The sequence below is a fragment of the Anser anser genome (assembly GCF_964211835.1).
Source record: "Anser anser genome assembly, chromosome: 10".
NCBI classification, from domain to species: Eukaryota; Metazoa; Chordata; class Aves; order Anseriformes; family Anatidae; genus Anser; species Anser anser.
Genome location: NC_139730.1, coordinates 14428738 through 14446300, shown reverse-complemented (window position 1 = coordinate 14446300; position 17563 = coordinate 14428738). Strand labels below are relative to the sequence as shown.

The window sequence follows — 17563 nt, the reverse complement described above, 5'->3', positions numbered from 1 at the left end:
TTGTGTCTTTATAAAAGCAGCATTTGTATTGAAGTAGGGTTGAGAACAAGTACTAGCCCTTAGTCAAACTAAACCATGATGAAGCTGCCCCCTGTCACCATACAATGGCTGGAACAGGTGTTCAACTTACATGACCCTATCCCCCACAGAGGACTAACATTAAGATGAGCAAAGGGTATCACAATCTCAGTCACTCTTCCTTTTCCTAAAATAAGCTTGTTCAAGCTGGTCAACAATTTTTAGCTCTATTTATGTGGGAAAGCCAGGAAGAAATAGCAGTGGTAGATTAACTGACCAGTTACGTCACCCATGACTGTATATTTCCAAAAATACATTTTTCCAAGGATTAGTTACAGGTTACTTGCAACTATAGCTTTTATTTTAGAAAAGTAAAGCTTTATTTCATGCTAAACAACAAAGATGGCATATAAATTTATCTGATTTTCAGTGGGAAATCAGATGAGCATTACTAAAATGCTTTTTATCAAATAAAAAAACAAAACAAGGATTGCAGTGTTTTTAAGAACTGCCAAGGAAGTTAACCAAAGGCTCTAAGTCAAGACATTTAAACAGGACAATCGTAGATATGGATTTCTTGGTCATCTCCAACAGATACAATTTTGGACCCACTTCCATTGTATTTCACTCCCCAAACCTGCAAGTAGGACATACAGAAGATGATAAAGGGGAGGTACTGAGACAAAACAAGTATTTATAACAAGTATCTATTTATCTTTGCACCAAGTAATGTATATCAACTACTTGAAGCAAAAGAGTATTATTTAAGAACACCTTATCAGAGCTGATACAGTTACAATTCCTGCTTTAACAAGTGATGAGGCTTGTAACAAGTGAGGAGACCTCTAGCTGCTTGGTAACTTCTTACTTTCCCCTCGTATTGACTACAGATTATGCAGCCTTCAGATGCTTGAAAAATACCAAAGTGTACTTGCCCCAGTTAGCATATATCTGACTTTTTCACTCTTAGCTTCCATCTTTTCTTGAGTGTATTTTGAAGTGCTTTTCATGCAGACTGAGAAGCAGCATATGGTAAAGAATGATCAAGTTTATCCTTGGGTTGAGAGTCATTTACTTACCAGTGCAAAACTAAGAGAAGTTCAGGTCAGTCCTGTGGCTTGAACTAAAAACTTAAAAACCTGTAAATGACTCTCACTCATCCCTTTCATTAGGATAACATCAAGAAGAATGAAGTCTATCCAGCACATTAACACAAAATTACAAAATAGCTGTATCAACAACGTGTTTTGGGGGAAATCCCATATGCCATTTTGCTTTGGTACCTAAAAGCGAGGGATCAAGTGTTCCAGGGGGCTGATGCATCCCTGCCTTCCACAAATCCATGTAGTTACAACTAAAACAACACTAGAAATCCAATTATGCTTGGTATCAAAATCCTCACAGCTGCAGATAACTGAAAAGGGGGTTACCAGCAAGAAAGTACTGTGGAAGAAAGAGCCTAAATATGCAGGAATTTCCCTTCTCAAGTCTTCTCTTAAACATTAAAATACAGCCTTGTTCTACTTAACACCTAACATACGGAAAAAAAGTAATCTCTTTACTCAATTACAGCTTTTCTTCAGGAAAAATAAAACAGCATTTCAAGGATAGTTTCAAACATTTTTTAAAAATACCATCCTTTTAAATAACCCCCTCCCCCTTACACGTGCACACACTGTGTAAGTGATAAAAATAAATAAGACCACATAGATAAAAAATACAGTCTGATACGAATCCATTTGGCCCCTCAGGATTGCCCTTGTTGAGACCTGTAAAAATGGGCTCCGTGGAAGAGCTCAACCTATACCACTCTTGGAATATTAGATTGATATTAAGTGCCTAAAAATTGCAGTTTTTAAGATTTCATTATAGCAAGCTGAAGTCCAACTCCACTTCTAAGCACAAGCACGCACAACTGCACAACTTAAGTTTTCCTGTTTACAGTAATTTAGGTTAAGTGACGGTAGACCAGACAGTTTTAAGCTGGTAACATACCTGATCTTGGTGGTCAAAGAAAGTGTGAACACAGGTTCTTGTTCCAGCATCCCAAACTTTTACACTTTTATCAGATGAACTGGAAAAATAATCAAAAACTAAGTTAATAGATTAACTATAGTTTATTTCAGAGCTTAAAAGATAGGGATAAATTAACAAAGATTTGCATCTTCCACCAGGTCCCAGTAACCTTTAAGATACATCACTGTTTCAGTATCTGCAATATGAAAATGAGGACTCCTGTTTTAGCCAGAAAATTCTTTGAAAATTCTTGATCCAAAGATCAAGAAACGCCTATTACATATACTGGGTCCTCCAACTGTCTAAGCTGTTTTAAGAGTTGTTAAGACAGTTCAACTCAATCAACATGTACTACTACTACATTAGGTTGTACTTGTTTTTTAACAGCAGCTTTTCAGATATTTAGAATCAAATTGCCCTTCTTTTTCGTTAAAATATTTTTCACTTGTAGGGAACTACACTGCAGTGAGATGACTTACACTATAAAATAGTATTGACTACAACTGCTATCACATCAGAAATTGGCTCGAGTCTTTTATTGTAATGTTTGCTATTCCATTACAGATTTCACTGCAATTTGAACACATCTACTTTCTGATTAATCTCCATTTATAAATATAAAACTTTTTTTTTTTTAAATAAGCATAAGAGTTTAAAATCCTCATTACCTGGAAACAAAATGGGTATCATCAGGACAAAATGCTACATTTAATACCCAGGATCCATGACCACTTAATGTGCCAGCCAAGTTTGCATGCTGTCTGTAGGAAGAACAAATTTAGAACACAGAATTACAAGATCAATATTTGGTTTGTGAATTCCAGGGAAAAAGCAACTAGAATATATTGTAATTAGCACAGTCACGAATAGTTCAATGGAAGGATCATGGAAGGAGGACATTTGGATCTGGACATTTTTTCAACCAAGCTGTCTTGTGTTGCAATAGGTTCTGGTTTTCCATTTCAAAACTTAAAAAGAGGTCACTACAAAGATGCATAGGTGGACAAAACAGTTTGGCCTGGAAAACTTCTATAAAGAATGCACAGTAATGCAGGTATAGGGGAGTGAAGATGACTGAATCAGTGCCTTTTCCTCCCCAGGAAACTCCTCCAATTTTTGGCACCAATTTTTGGAGAAAAAAAGTAAACAATGTCACTTCAGGTAGGTACTGATGTTTCAGATGTGTAAACACAAACACACCAGACAGATACCCAAAACAATTAGCCTGTTGCTTACAGGGCCAAATATGAGGAAAATTGATTTCAAACTAAGACTATCATCTACCTATGTACTTCTTAAAAACTGCAGGATTTAATGTTTTATTATTTAAGCTAAGGTTACTTATTCAATAAAGAATTCTCCAGAAGCCGAAGGGAATTACATTTTTTACAGCCTCAGCTTTTTCGAACAGTTACTTTACTGTTAGCATATCTTGCAAAATGAAAACTCACACATCGTAGATTTTGATATAGCCGTCATCTGAAGCAGTTACAAGTAACTGAGAATCTGGAGAAAATGTCAGTGAACGAATAGGCATCGCATGACCTGAAATTCAAAGTTTTGCATGGCTCAGAATTTACCTCTACTGCTTACTAATGACAGCAATAGTAGTGAGAGTTACATCAGAACAGCATTCCCTGTTAAAAGAAAGCAACCTCTCTATGACTCTGCTGGCTTCTTCACATAACATACAATGGAAACTGACAGTAATTCTGAGCTTTGAACATTAAAGCATGTCCAATGCAACATAAAAGTACTCTTTTCAGCTGAGGTAGGAAAACATAATTTTCTGATCTCACAATGCTTTCTAATATGACAAGCGTCATGTTTTCTAACGTGATTTCATAACGTTTGAAGTTGTTGGGTTCTATATTATGCACTGGGCAGAATCTGCATGAACAGTAAAAGCACACATCTTAAAAATGTGTATCTTTTACAACATAGTATGTTCAGTTGTTTTCTGAAACAGGAATACTTTGCTATAAATTTGATACCATATTGAAAAGAAAAATCATATGTATAGCAGCACAGATTCGGCTTAGTCTCACTTGTAGTGCACTACAATACAAGAAGCAACTGCAAGTTAAGAAATGAGTTAAGCATTACTGACTTGATATTTTAAGATAAGGATGAGATTTATGCTATAAGCCTGAGTTTACAGTTTGCCTCTTATTTTGCAAGTTAGACTACGCTAAATAAGTAAACGAATAAATAAAATCTAATGGACAGAAACATCATTTATGCTGTGGCTGTTGTATCCAACTTATGTTATATCCTTCAGTTTTCCTGAATGAAGCCAGAACTTGGGTACTGCAAATAGGCAAACCATTACCTTCTAGCGTGTGCAGAAGTTTTCCAGTTGCAATATCAAAAATATTGATAATGCCATCTATCGCTCCACTGGCTAAGTATTTCCCATCTGGACTCTGTAGTAAAACACAGGAAGTATGCATTTAACAACTATATGAATTTATGCTATGTACTTCCCCTCCCAATGCTCTTAGCGGCTTGTCACAAAGCATGGCTGACAATATCACGTAGAAATAAAGTGATGAAAGAAAAAAAAATGGTTTATAACGTATTACCACATATTTCACATAAGAGATGATCAGTTGTTGTTCTTACATATGCAATGCTAAGGATGAACTTTCCTCTGGTATCCAGAGAATACTCTTTTTTTCCAGTTTCAACACCGAAAATATTTACTTTTCCCACATGACTTCCTGTTGCAAGGTACTGGGAATCAGGTGAAAAAGCCAGGGACCAAGCATCAACTATATTAAACAACAACAACAACAACAAACAAACAAAAAAATTCAGTTAGCTGAATACTGTTGTTAGTCCTTATCCAATGTCAGTTCTAAATGCATATGTTTAGACATTTATCCCTCTTAATACTCCAAACTCTACTAAATACTCGAGGAGCATAGAAACTCATTAATGTGAACTTCCTTTTAATGGAGTAGAGCATGAGACATTTATTTAAGTTTAGTGAAAGATGCCATTTTCTACTAAGATCTCAAGTTTAGTAGCCCCTACTGCAACAACAAATTTAGCGTTTAAGGCTGCATATGTGAAGTATAAATTCGTTCTTTTCTCCTCATGCTGACAGCTATTGTACCAGTGTAAGAAAGCAACAACTAGCAGTTAGCAAAGCACAGAAGATGCAGGAGAATCATGCAGATATATGAATGTAACATGGATCAACATGCCTTGCAAGTGAATTAAAAAACCTTTCAGAGTAACATAATATATTTATCTGGCACAATGTAATTCACAGATTTTTCTGTACTCTTATGATTAATTACCTAAAGCACTCCAAGATTGTTCTTAATTAAGGGACTGCCAATGGATCAATGAAGTAAGAATAAAATCTTAGGCCCTGCATCCCAACTTAGAGAATGCAACATCAGTTTAGACTTCAGCTTTACCCTACTTTGACTTGCTCCCTTAGGGTTGGATGTACTGCATAAATAAGCATCACACATATGGCTTAAATTCAATTCAGATATAACTAGAAATCAAGACTCAGACTTTCTTTGTAAACCAGTCTGAGTAAGTGTTTGGGTATTTAAAAATACCTTTATATTAACCTATCTGTAAGAGCAAGCTGGTTTCCATTCTGCTTTATCTAACAAAAAGCATATCTAAAAAAGTGTAAATAGTGTAAAAATGTAAAACCGTCTGATATTACTTTATGTTGAGTTGATAAAAATCACTCAGATTTTAAGATTCTGCAAATCAAGAAAGATTTAAAAAAAATCCCAGTCATCTCATATACCCTAATTATACAATGTACAGTAGTTACCACCTAGGTTTAGGAAATTTCTTACACACAGTTTAACACTGGTATCTTACCAGGACCAGCATCTATTGACTTGATCTGTTTGCCAGTTTCTAAATCCCAAAGGCGAATATGGGCATCTAGGGAGCTGGATGCCGCAATGGAACCCGTGTGGCTGATATCCACAGATACCACACCTAGTTGGTGACCCTCTAACGTCCACTGTAGATCCAATTTTTCATCATTCCTTTTGTTAAAGGGAAAGAAAAGGCCAGTTATGAATAGCTGGGGGTACTTAACTGAAATCCTACCTCAGATAAAACAAATAAATTAACCCACACTTCTCAATTCTGGTCAACCACAGGAAAATAGAAGTACCCACGGAAAGTGAGGACAGCTATACACAAATTGCTCACTGTACTCAAAGGAAAGTAACAATGAATGATTTATCGTATTTCTGAAAAGCATGTACTTCATTTTAAGTTTGCAAGTAGTCCCACAAAAATCTCCATCACACAGCAGTACATGAGTACTTGCACAGCAGACTTAATCTGCCAGCACAACATGAAACAATGACAAACATTTTTAGAATATCACACAAAGCTACTCAAGTAACTAAAGTGAAGCACAGACTTAATATTGCTCTGGCTAAGAGAGAGGAAAACTTTGCAAAAGTACACTTCAGTGTCACTTGTATGAGGATTACGAAGATATATTTCTTTTTTTTTTTTTTAATAAGAAAGGAAGGTAAACATTTCCTCTTTTACTTTGTCCTCATTATTCCTTTCACAGTATGTATGCTCCCAATGCACTGTCTTATAAAAAGCTTCATTTCTAATTCTTTGGTTTCAAAATGCATCAAGTACTACCATTCTCTCGCAGAAGACACATAAAATTCGATGTATATTTTCAGAAGGGTTTGTGTTCTTCCCAATTTAAAGCACATTGGAATGCTACCACTCCTAGAAAAAGCATGTACCAATGAAGATAAGCTTGCTCAAGAGCTGTGCCATGCTACCCGTTGTGGAAATTTAAGACTGCTGTAACTCCACACTGACTACTTCCCAGGGTTAAAACCGGTTTTAACCATTCAGTATGAAGCACTTCACTTACCACTTCCAGACCTTCACTAGATCGTCCAAAGAACCAGAGATCACTGTTTCAGAACCATCCTTTTTGTTCTTTCCCCAGGCAACTGACCAGATGGCATCATCGTGAGCTAAAAGAGAATATAAACATAGAAACTAAAAGTTAAGGTGGTTTCTTTTGATGGAAGATGACAACCAATTTTTTCTTCCCATTATAGGCTGGACACCTATGTAATATTCAGAGCAGATAGACCAATTAATGTCTTGACATGACACAGAGTAATTCAATTTAAACCAGAAAACTGTTCTTCTTCGTGTTTTTTTACTATTTTAAGATTGCTCTGACAAAGATCTACATTGTAGCTGTATTTTGACATTTTTATGAAAGGAAGTTTTAAAGCATATGTAGCTGGTTTATCAGGCAAAAAACATGGAGTTTTTTATCATAAGTCTATTGCATCTGCTGCAGCAAGAACATGCTACTCTCGTCACAGTACCTACAGACTTCTCCTGGGACAACTTCAGTATATGAGAGTCCAATCACCAAAAAAAGTCACATAGGCTTTGGTAATGCTAAAATTGCCTGTTTAATGTTAGCAGCAGACCCCCTTGCACTTCAGGTCTATCAGTGCTCTGGGAGCTTCATCACCGCTTTTATCGTTTCAAAGCATACAAGGTCTATGTTCACCAAGGTCACTGTTGAAAAACAGCACAGATATGTTTAAGCTATTCAGATTTACATGTCATATAAACATAACCCAGTTGATCTCAGATGCATATCTGCTTTACATTGCCCAAGGAAGCCAGTATTATTTAGTATATATTATTGTCTTCTCACCTTGCTCTTGCTTGAAGAGAATACCGTACTAGAAAGAAAAAATAATTAGTATTACGCATAAGCAGCCTAAAAAATATATATGTATACGTATATCAAACCAACAATTACTTCACTTAAAATTAAGTTCTGATTTACCTGCGTGGTCATGTCTTTATGGAAGCAATCTTAACAGGAATGCTCTGGAAGGAGAAAACCCATTAGGCTCAACAATAAGACTCTGGCTCAGAAACACCACTCTGGAAGGAGAAAACGCGGTGGGCACAGGAGTGAGGCATGAAGAAAACGCTGCCTTTGGGGCATCCCCGCCTCCCCACGGGACCCCTGCCACCACCACTCCTCCTTCACAGCCACAGCGCGCCCTGAGCTACCGGGACGCACCCTGAGGTACCGGGCCGAGCCGTGACAAGCCGTGACGGGCCGTGAGGTACCGAAACGCGCCCTGAGGTGCCGTGAGGGGCCGTGACCCGCCCTGAGGGGCCCTGAGGGACCGTGACGGGCCGTGACGGGCCGTGAGGTACCGGTCCGAGCCGCGAGGTACCGGGAGGTGCCGAGCCGGTCCACCGCGATCCCTGTCGCCGCCGTCGCGCAATGATGAGGGCTTCTCGGCGCCGCGACGATAGAGAGGGGCGGTGGCGGCGCCGCGCTCTCTGCCGCCGCCATGTGGCGAAGGAGGCTCCGCTCTCTGCGCCTCAGCTGAGCAGCGAGCAGCGCCGCGGCAGCGAATCCCCGCCGGCGGCGTCCCCGGTGCCGCTGAGGTAAAGCGGGGCTGAAGGCGCCGCGGGCTGGTCCCGCCGCCCTCACACGTCCCCTCCGGCTGCTGCAGGTCCTCGGGGAGCGCCTGTCCCTCCCTGGCTGCCTGGCGGCGCGGCCGGGGCGCTGCCCGCCCGGCCCTGCCATCTTCCTGGGCACGGCCGCTGAGGGGCAGCCGGCTGCTGGCCGCCCGGCCGACCCCGGTTCTCCCGCTCGTCACACCAAGGCAGCGACCCCACCGGGCTGAGGCACCAGTCGCTGTGCTTGTAGCTGTCCAAAAGCAGTCAGCATTTTTTGGGTGGCCTATAAATAACAATAATGCACTTTAGTGTCGTGAGGGCAGGTGTCGTGAGGGACTCGGGCAGCAAGAGGGCTGGAAGTTGCTGACTGAAAAGTGAGACTGGCTGGCTTTTGTCAAGGGTGTGGAGGAGCAATGCCAACCAGTCAGGGAAGATAGCCCCAAATTTACTTCTTATCGTAAGTATTGGGTCACTTCATAAACAGTCGTCTCCCAAGGATCCTGGAGCTGCAGTAAATGTTGAGCAGCACTGCCCGTTTCCCCAGCCAGAGCGCAGAAGTCGGCTTTAATTTCACAGGAGGGAGAGGGAGGTGGTGACAAAGAAGGGTGACAAAAAAGGTATGACTTTTCTTGGAAGCTGACTTTTTTCATGTTGCATTTACTGCCTCTGCTTAAGTTAGAGCTGGGAAAAAAAAATCAGAATTGAAGTTCAGGAGAACAAAGCGCCTTCCCTGAGGCTTTAAACTAAAGACAAAGGATCAGTGGCCTTTCACAGTTTTTAATCAGTCTTTATGTGTACACAAAGCTCACAGAGATCAATAGAGCTTGTCAGAGTAAGCGAAATAACAACCAAAACGAATTCTGAATGTGTCTTAACACAGTTCTGCAGTCAAGAATGAAAATCTGGGTAAAACTCTTAGAAGTAATTACAGAATCCTTAGTTCTCTTATTATTTAGATTGAGCTTTGAGAGGCTTTTAAGGCAAGCTGCTTTAACACACTGAATTTCAGTTACTAATGATACACTGGAAAGCATTGTTTCAATACTTAGGTAAATTAGTGTATTTATGCGTCCTACCAGGATTCTCCTAAGAATTTTTCCACTTAAATTTGTGCTTAAAATATGCCACTTTCACCCTATGTTCAAATGTCCATGACTGGGTTCTGCAATTCTGTGGTACTGTCATGTAATCTTTGAGAGTCAAAGTGTTTCTAATCCCTCCAGAATTTTCACATCACGCAGAGTTCTCCTATGTACCGGTATTAACTTTGTACACAGAACGTTACACCTTCACGGGAAAGGGTTGTTATTGTTCTCCTGCAAGTGCAGAATGAGATTGTGGGTTATTTCCTACAACACTTATGACACAAATCTGTATTTGTTAAGAGTTAAAGCTGATTAGATGCTGCTTTGGTGCATCAAGAGGATAATCTGAAGCAGTGTGCCACATGTTTGATTTATAGATAAACTGCCTTCTTGGAGTGGTTACTAAGAGTGTGTTTCTGTATGTTTGCCCTTGTTCTGGAGCACTAGCATGCTCTGTATCTGTATGGACGTTTTAACGCTAATCAGAATAATACTTTATGAGTGTACATGTGTTTAAATGCATTTTTCTTAAATAATGTTACAAAGGAAAACCTGATGTATTTAAAAATACAGTACGGTCACCTTGGTATTGTGAACAAGTGGAAGTGATTTAAGTTTAGATTTTTTTTTTCCTTTGGGATGCCATACAAAAATTGCAAAAGGCAGTTCCCAGACAAAAGCACAGTTGCAGAGGACAAATTGAGAGCCGAACAGCTAGTTTCAGAAATAATAGGTTGAGTGCCCTTGTGGCCAGCTATTGCAATCATAATTCAGGATCAGCATTCACAATTCAACACTTGCTTGGCCTTTCTCAAAAGCCAAATGCCAAGTGAGCCTTGATTTATGAAGGTCTTGAAGACACCTGAACCTCCATAAAGCATAAAGGCTAGGTAATTAATTTAGAACTTCAGTTCTGCAGTTAGATGAACACTACAGTATTCAAATGTTGTCAGACATGCCAGCTCTTCTCCCTCATCCATGCTAAATAATTCCTTAACTAGTGGTTTTGAGGAAAGTGGTAATGGTATTTGCAGTTATGTGTGGTGTGTGCTGAAGTGGGCATGTATACAGAGATGACATGAATATGTATTCTCACGATCATCAAGATGGAGAAACATGGTCACTTTGGAATGGGACTATGTAACATAACTACCTGCAGAGGGCTGGATTGGATGACAGGTCCCTTTCAGGGCTGATCTATCAATTTCAGGTTTGATTTTCCATGTTAGGGTTCTGTGTAGGATCAGTTGCAGAAACTGTAGCACCTGGAGGCACTGCAGAAACAAAGAGCTTGGCGTCAGCGTGCAGAGTTATACCGTCTGCCCATTGTGGGGCAGCAGCATCAAGATAATCTCCACCTCCTTATAGTAGCAAAGGGTTGGCGTACACAATGACACATTAATCATTCTGAGTCCTTCTCCCTTTAGGGACTCTGAACAGTTGTGGCAAGGGGAAAGATTCCTCTGCTTACATTGCCCGATGTGCCCCTTGGAAACTGCTAAGAGACTGTGTTCCTGGGAGCGAATTGGAATGACATTTGCACTGTTTGCTCATTCATTTCAGGTATTTGTTCCCTTCATCAAGCTCCAGGAAGACAGTTACACATAGAACTTAGATGTTTTTCTTGAAAAGTAATGTATAAGCATGTATAATCCACGCACCAGCTTTGTAGCATGTTACTGTCAGGGTAGTTGAGACAAAAGCAAGAGCCAAAGAAAATCAGACCCTAATACAGTCTACAGTTCCACTTTTGAAGTGATCCCTACACATTGACATTGCTTTAAGGTTGCATATAAATACTGAATTGCTTCTCTAGCAAGAAAGCAAGCCGTTCTATGTATTCAGTCAATAAGCAGAGAGAAGTTTTTGAGACAGACAAAAATGGAAAAGAAAATCAAAGCTGCCAGAGACTGAGCCAAACAGGAATGAAAATAATACTTAGCACTTGCAGGAACAAATCTCTCTGACTGGCACCCTGCAGTTCCACCCCAAGGCACCTTTGGGAGGACAGCTTGGCCTGGATTTTGAATGGGCGAGGTGGGCAGTGAGACCGGAGTGAATGAACAGTTTATTCTGGGAAGAGAAGAGGAATATAAAGCAGTTAATTAAACCAATAAATCCTAAAAAAACCAGACTCCCTCCTCCATGGAAGCAACCTCATCCCCACCATTGCCTGCAGAGAAGCCAGAATGCTCAGATGTAATTACAGGCCTTTTAATCTCTAGGTTATAGCATTTATAGGCTGAGGGGAACCTTTCAGAGCACAACTGTTTTGAAAGGAATAATAATAGTAAAAAAAAAAAAAAGTGTTGTTCCTTGTGAGAGAATTTCCAACAATTGGTCTGTGCTTGGTGATAACTGAACACAGACGTTATTCTCACCCTGTCTTTTCTTTCTGCTTGTGAAAAGACTTCAGTTCTTCCTTCAAGTATTTGCTGTATTTAATCTGAATTACTATATTTTATTCTTGATTTTGTTCTTTCTTGCAGCTCTCTTTCTTATGGGTGGAGAGGTGGGTCAGAGAGAGTTTCTTAGATCTTCACATGAGCCTGAAATGTTGAACGAGTATATGAAATGCAAGTACAATAAAAGAAACATCTGGTGCTCATTTGTCAGGATTGGAATAAGGCACTTTAAAATGTCATGCATGTGGTTGGGACTTGCTTTTAGAAAGCACAAAGTTTCAACTAGTACGTCAAAACTCGTAGTAAAACTTTTCTCTCCATTATGATGTATCTCATGTTTCACCCAAATTTATGTATAAATTGCTATTGTCACTTGCGATATACATGGCAGCTCATGAGGACCTAATCTATGACCTTAGGCACTGAAAGCAAAGTACTTGAGGTCTAGGAAAATGTCTTTGGTTGTCAATAATAGGCTGTTTAGTTCTGAGCAACTAAATAACGATCATGTTATCTAAGCTGCTATTTTACACCCAATTGTGTACTTTTTAGTCTGGTATCCATACCTGAAGCTAGAGCAGAAAATGCTCTTACACATGCGTATTGGTAGGCTTTCCTATGCCAAACATCACCCAAGCAGCCAGTTAATTCTCAAGTGTAAATGAACGCCTGCAGTCACCACATGTAAGGTACTGTTCTCATAAGGAAGAGTATGAAGGCATCAGGGATCCTGTGCTCCTGTGCACCTTTTTTACCCAGGATGCTAGTTCTATTTGCATCTGGGTCACGTGAAGTTGGGATAGGTGATGGCAAAGGAGACAAGGGAAGGCATCTTTCTTTTTTTCTTTTTTTTTTTTTTCTTTTCTTTTTCCCTGATCCCTGCAGACAAGTGTTTGAATGGGTTGCTGAACTGCAGGACAGGGGGGAGATAAGGAGGTTTTTCCACTGGCTGTGGGACATTCTCTGCCTGACTAAGCTGTTCACAGTTCACTAAAGAGGGAGAGAAGGCACAGTGCTTCCAGTCTCTGGATGTGTTATTTGCTTCATTGTAAAATGTTATTAATTTTATACTTCTTATGGATTCTCTTTCTAAAGTGACAATCCAGTTAGCTGCTTGAATTGGCTGTAAGCCTACTTTTTGTTGGAGTCGGGAGTCAAAAACTAAACTGGCACTGTGGCATCTTTGTAATTTTAAGGGTCTTTGTGATATGAAAAACATTTACAGGATCAAATGCAGAGGGCGCAACTGTGGCTGTTGTGAACAATTAGTAAGAAAACTCAAATTAGTACCCTTTATTCACTGGCAGTAGATGGAAAGCAGGTTTGTAATAATTAGCTAAGAGACTTTAAGAACATTTTCAGAAGTTGTACTTAGAGTTTGTTCCTATGTATTTTTGTGTCACTACCCTAGAATATATTTACATACATGGACACTTGAATCTTCAATGCCTAGTATCCATTTGCATGGTTTGCTGGCAGGCAGGCTACATGGACTCACACTTGGCTCAACCAGCCAATTACTTTGCCACTTATCTTCATGTCACTGCCCCGCTTTGTTATTGCAGCCTTCAATGCCACTTCTGTCTTCATCAACACTGTCCCATTCATGCTATTTGCTTTGATGACTTCGCTGGGCAACCTCTTTCGTGTCCTTGTCTCCTTAAGAGGGGGGCTTATTCTTTTTTGGTTTGCTAGTCTGGCTCACAAGCCCTTGTGAATCAAATTGACAGTATTAATCTTACACAGAGGAGCCACGCTGGAGGATAAATGCCAGTGCTCTGCATGCTCTGGCTTCTGTGGAAGTCAGCAGGAGGAGGACTAAGCAAGGCACATCATCAAACATTACATTCAGCTACTTTCAGATGAGATGCTTGAACCAAACTCTATAAATTTGGCAAATCTTTGAGTCATTTGCAGGCTGCAGAAGCCCATTTTACAGCAGTGATTCCACATACTATTCCTGCACAGCAAAAGTATGTTTTCTTGTCTCAGAGATCTTATGAGGTCCTGAGCGTACGTTCAAGTTCTCTAGTGATTCGATTCCATATATATCACATGCTGTATGTTTTCCCCTGCTATTGTGAGTTTTCATCGTGGTGACTTTTGACATTATACCATCAATGAGAGTGTCATATAATGAAAAAAATTCCAGATTTCTAATGAGATGATTGCCTGTTGTGGGTCACCTCTGTTTAGGGATGTGTTAGCGAGATAAGCAGAAGTGTGGCATGAGGAAATCATAGATTTTGTCTGTGAGATGAGCATCATCTAGGTCCCAAGCTTTCTAGGACAGACACAGAGCAAAAGAAATAACAGAGGAAAAACTCCTCTTTATTTCAGTGAACATGAGATCAATCTCTGTGACTGGAGGATCGTTGCCAACAGCATAGAACATCGTATTGGAGTTTGGACACTGATCCCAAGGCAAGCTTCAGTACTATGAGTTTTCCCCAACAGGAAATCCTGTTCTTCAAGAACTGCAACATTTGAGTTAATTTACAAGGTGGTAGCCAGAGCCCTGAGCTCCTAGTAAGAGATTCTTGAAGTTTTGTGGTTTCAAAATGCCATCTAAAATGCAAGTGCTCCTCCCAAGCCGGACTTGCAAGTTTCCAGATCTGTGGAGGGAAACAGATGAGGAAAGGCTTTCTTGCAGGGATGGGTCTGTTGAAAATACTAACTGCAATTTCCCTTGTGGTGTGTTGGCCCCATTGAACTTGCTATATCAAGAGCGGACTTGGCAGTGCTAAGGGTGAGGAGCCCCTAAACATGCTCACTGCATGATGTTTGACAAGTGTTAGTGAAGGGTGTTTGCGCTGCTCGGGAGTCTGGGCCTTCTGTGTTTATCTGCAAGAGGGAGCTACCAGCTTACACAGCTGTACTGAGCTGTGTTTGCGTTTGTGACCGAGCTAGCTGAAGCTCTTGATGCTTCCTTCTGGAGGGAGGTCACGCACAACATTTCTGTAATGACACCTCAGCCAGAACGGACCCTGCAGGGAAACATTTACCCACTGACCCCAAAACATGTGGGATCAAGTATGAAGAGAGATCTTTTAGGCCCTTGCTATGCACCCTCAAGTTTAGTGCAGTGCAGTCAGCAGCTCTCATTTACTACTCGTAGTTCATGTGTTGTTACTGGCAGTGATTAGCAGCTTTTTGTTTGAAGTGCGACAGCCACCAGAGAAATGACTGGGATATTTCAAATTTGAGTGCCATCACTGGGTATAACTGGAAAGAAACAAGTAATAGAATATGGGATTGGTGCAACTCTGTAACTGGTAGCTTCATGGTAAAAGCGGTATTGTGGAAATTTTACCCCTAAGAACGGTGGTGGTAATAATGTGTAGAGTGTTGACCAGTGCAGCATTCACCAGTCTAGTGCAAACAAGCAAATACAGGTCCAGTTCCTGCTCACAGGAGCACAGTCTTAGAAAGCAGAGAACTATTGTTTCGACCCGGTAGCTCAGTATAGAATAAGAGAAGGGACAGCAGTGGTCCTGTCTGGGCTGCCATTATAAACAGGAATTTTATGAGAATGCTCAAAAAGCAGTGGGTTTTGTTTTTCTCTTTTGCACGACTGGAACCAGTACATACAAGGTGCTGATCAGCAGAGCATTTAAGCATATGCCAAGCATGTTAGCATTGAAGTAAAAGTGTTTTGAAGCATGATGTTTAAGTATTTTGCTGGTTCTGAGCCTTAATAACAGGAGTTGAAGGTAATAAAAGTCCTCTCCCATCTGTTCTGTGAAGGTTGTTGCCCAGATCCTGAAGAATCAATTTTAAGGAGGTATTTTATACTGATATTTTACGTAGGCTATATTCTTCAGTCCCTGAATTGGGGTTTCTCCCAGAAGAGTCTCCATGCATTTTGATAAAATGCATAAGGGTCTGGGGGCCCTCTGAAGTGTCACTTTGCAGGATAAAAGGTGCTCTATCGAGCAGCAGAAAAGAGAATGAGAAATTCAGGTTCACAGCTGGGTGGTCTAAATATTGGCACATGATCCTCTGCAGCAGTTTTAGATTTTGAAAAGCAGCTTTTCCAGCACATGTTTAGAATTGGAATAATTTACAATGTGAAGAAAAAACAAATGACAGATTTCCAGTGTAAGAATCAAGGACCAGTCATCTCTTGTTTCCATATACTGCCTCTTGTGCCAGGTTGCAGCTTCTGAGGAACCGAGTAATGCCTAGGAGAAAGCCTTTGCTGGGAGGATAATGCACAAAAGCTAAAAATGACTTAGTAATGTGAGCTGCAGTCTGACTTTCTTTGAACCTTTAAGTCCTGGAAAGCTAGAATCTAGTCACCTTCATTCTGACCCTGTGAGTGGCATTGTCAGCCACAGCCAGTTATGTTCCATGTGCATTCACCTCTCCTCCTGTGCAAATCACAGCAAGAACAGCTTCTTTTCCAGGGATGGGAAGTTCCTGGGATTATCAGATGTGTTAATAGAAATATATTATAGCAACTGCTGATGAAGCACTGATTTGAAGTGATTCAGACTGTAAGTCATGGGTTTCAGTGGACAGCGTTGCCTTAGAAAGACTGAATGCAACAAAAGTTTTTTTGATTGTCTTCAGTGAACAATATCTTGAATTTAAGAGCTAGATTTCCTCCAAAAGCAAGTGGACAAAATCCATTTGTTGTGCAGAGTGAGTCTGTCTGTGAGGATTTCACATTGTCTAGCTCCTTAAAGAAAATCTCATCTTGCTGAGTAAAGACAATCTCCTTTGCTGTGCCATCTTTGCACTGCTGTCTGCACAGATTCTTTTTATTGTTGCTTTTTTTTTTTTTTAAACATGAAGTGGGTCACTTTCCAGTCTTCCTGTATTAGGCTGTGGTGATAAAATCCGATGTGACAGCTTCCCAAATGTTCTGACGTTTCCAAGAGGGAGGTGTGAGGCAGTGAAGAGAGGCTCTGCCCTTGAAGGAATTAAATCTCCCAAAACACAGTCTCAGGTCATTCCACGTGCTTCAGTGACTGATGTTCCGGCAGGCTGCTGGAAACCTCATTGGACTGTTTCGATTGGTAAAGCAGATCTGAACTTCCTCAGACTGCTACATGTGCAAGAGGAAAACAAAGAGCCCCAGGCTACTGCCACTTCCTTTTACCTTCTCTGTGGTGAAGTCTAGCTGGTGCAAGTCTCAGAGACCGCTTTGCTGAGGCTGGGCAGAATGTGCAGATGCTGGGCCCCAGGGAACCAAAACTTCAGTGTGTGCACTTGGAGAGGGGGGTTGGAGGGAAAGACCGAGGGAAGTCCACAGGAGCAGAGCTCTCAGCTACCCGTTACGTGGCTGCATCATGCTATCCATGACCTGATGCGGCTGCAATACACAGTGGCTGAGGATCATGATCACCCCTCTTTCCAGAGTCTCCTTTGTCCCCTCTTCCTCTTTTAGGTGACTGCCTAAAAAACGTGATGAGAAATGCTAGGGTTTGCTGGATGGCCCTGCAAACACAGTCCCTAATGCAGTCCAGACAAAACAGCAATTTTTTTGACACCTTGCCTCTTCCATTTTGGAGTGGCTGTAGTCCCTACCTCTGATGAAGCAAAATCTCTAAT

General features: G+C 40.6%; 1 protein-coding gene across 6 annotated transcripts; it reads right to left on the bottom strand.

The window, feature by feature from the left end:
• Positions 1-374: 374 nt before the first annotated feature.
• On the bottom strand, positions 375-8370 carry SKIC8 (SKI8 subunit of superkiller complex). 6 transcript variants are annotated; one of them, XM_083850937.1, is made up of 11 exons: positions 8283-8370; positions 7880-7923; positions 7745-7772; positions 6932-7037; positions 5893-6065; positions 4660-4808; positions 4367-4460; positions 3486-3579; positions 2703-2795; positions 2014-2092; positions 375-655 (listed from the first exon to the last, which is right to left on the bottom strand). In XM_083850937.1, exons 2-11 carry the CDS (start codon positions 7889-7891, stop codon positions 566-568), a joined length of 918 nt encoding a protein of 305 aa, XP_083707063.1. In that variant the 5' UTR covers positions 7892-7923; positions 8283-8370; the 3' UTR covers positions 375-565. The 6 variants fall into 6 exon arrangements, with proteins under 6 accessions (XP_083707063.1, XP_083707066.1, XP_083707068.1 ...); XM_083850940.1 differs by having other exon boundaries at positions 7880-7980; positions 8283-8344; XM_083850942.1 differs by having other exon boundaries at positions 8263-8339.
• Positions 8371-17563: the final 9193 nt, after the last annotated feature.

Bases quoted from the DNA above. Each gene is read 5' to 3' on its own strand.
- SKIC8 (XM_083850937.1), bottom strand. The intron at 7,038-7,744 runs GTGAGAAGACAA...ATTCTCTTTTAG, and splicing joins TCTCTTCAAGCAAGAGCAAG to CTCACGATGATGCCATCTGG. The intron at 6,066-6,931 runs GTAAGTGAAGTG...CTTTAACAAAAG, and splicing joins CTAGTGAAGGTCTGGAAGTG to GAATGATGAAAAATTGGATC.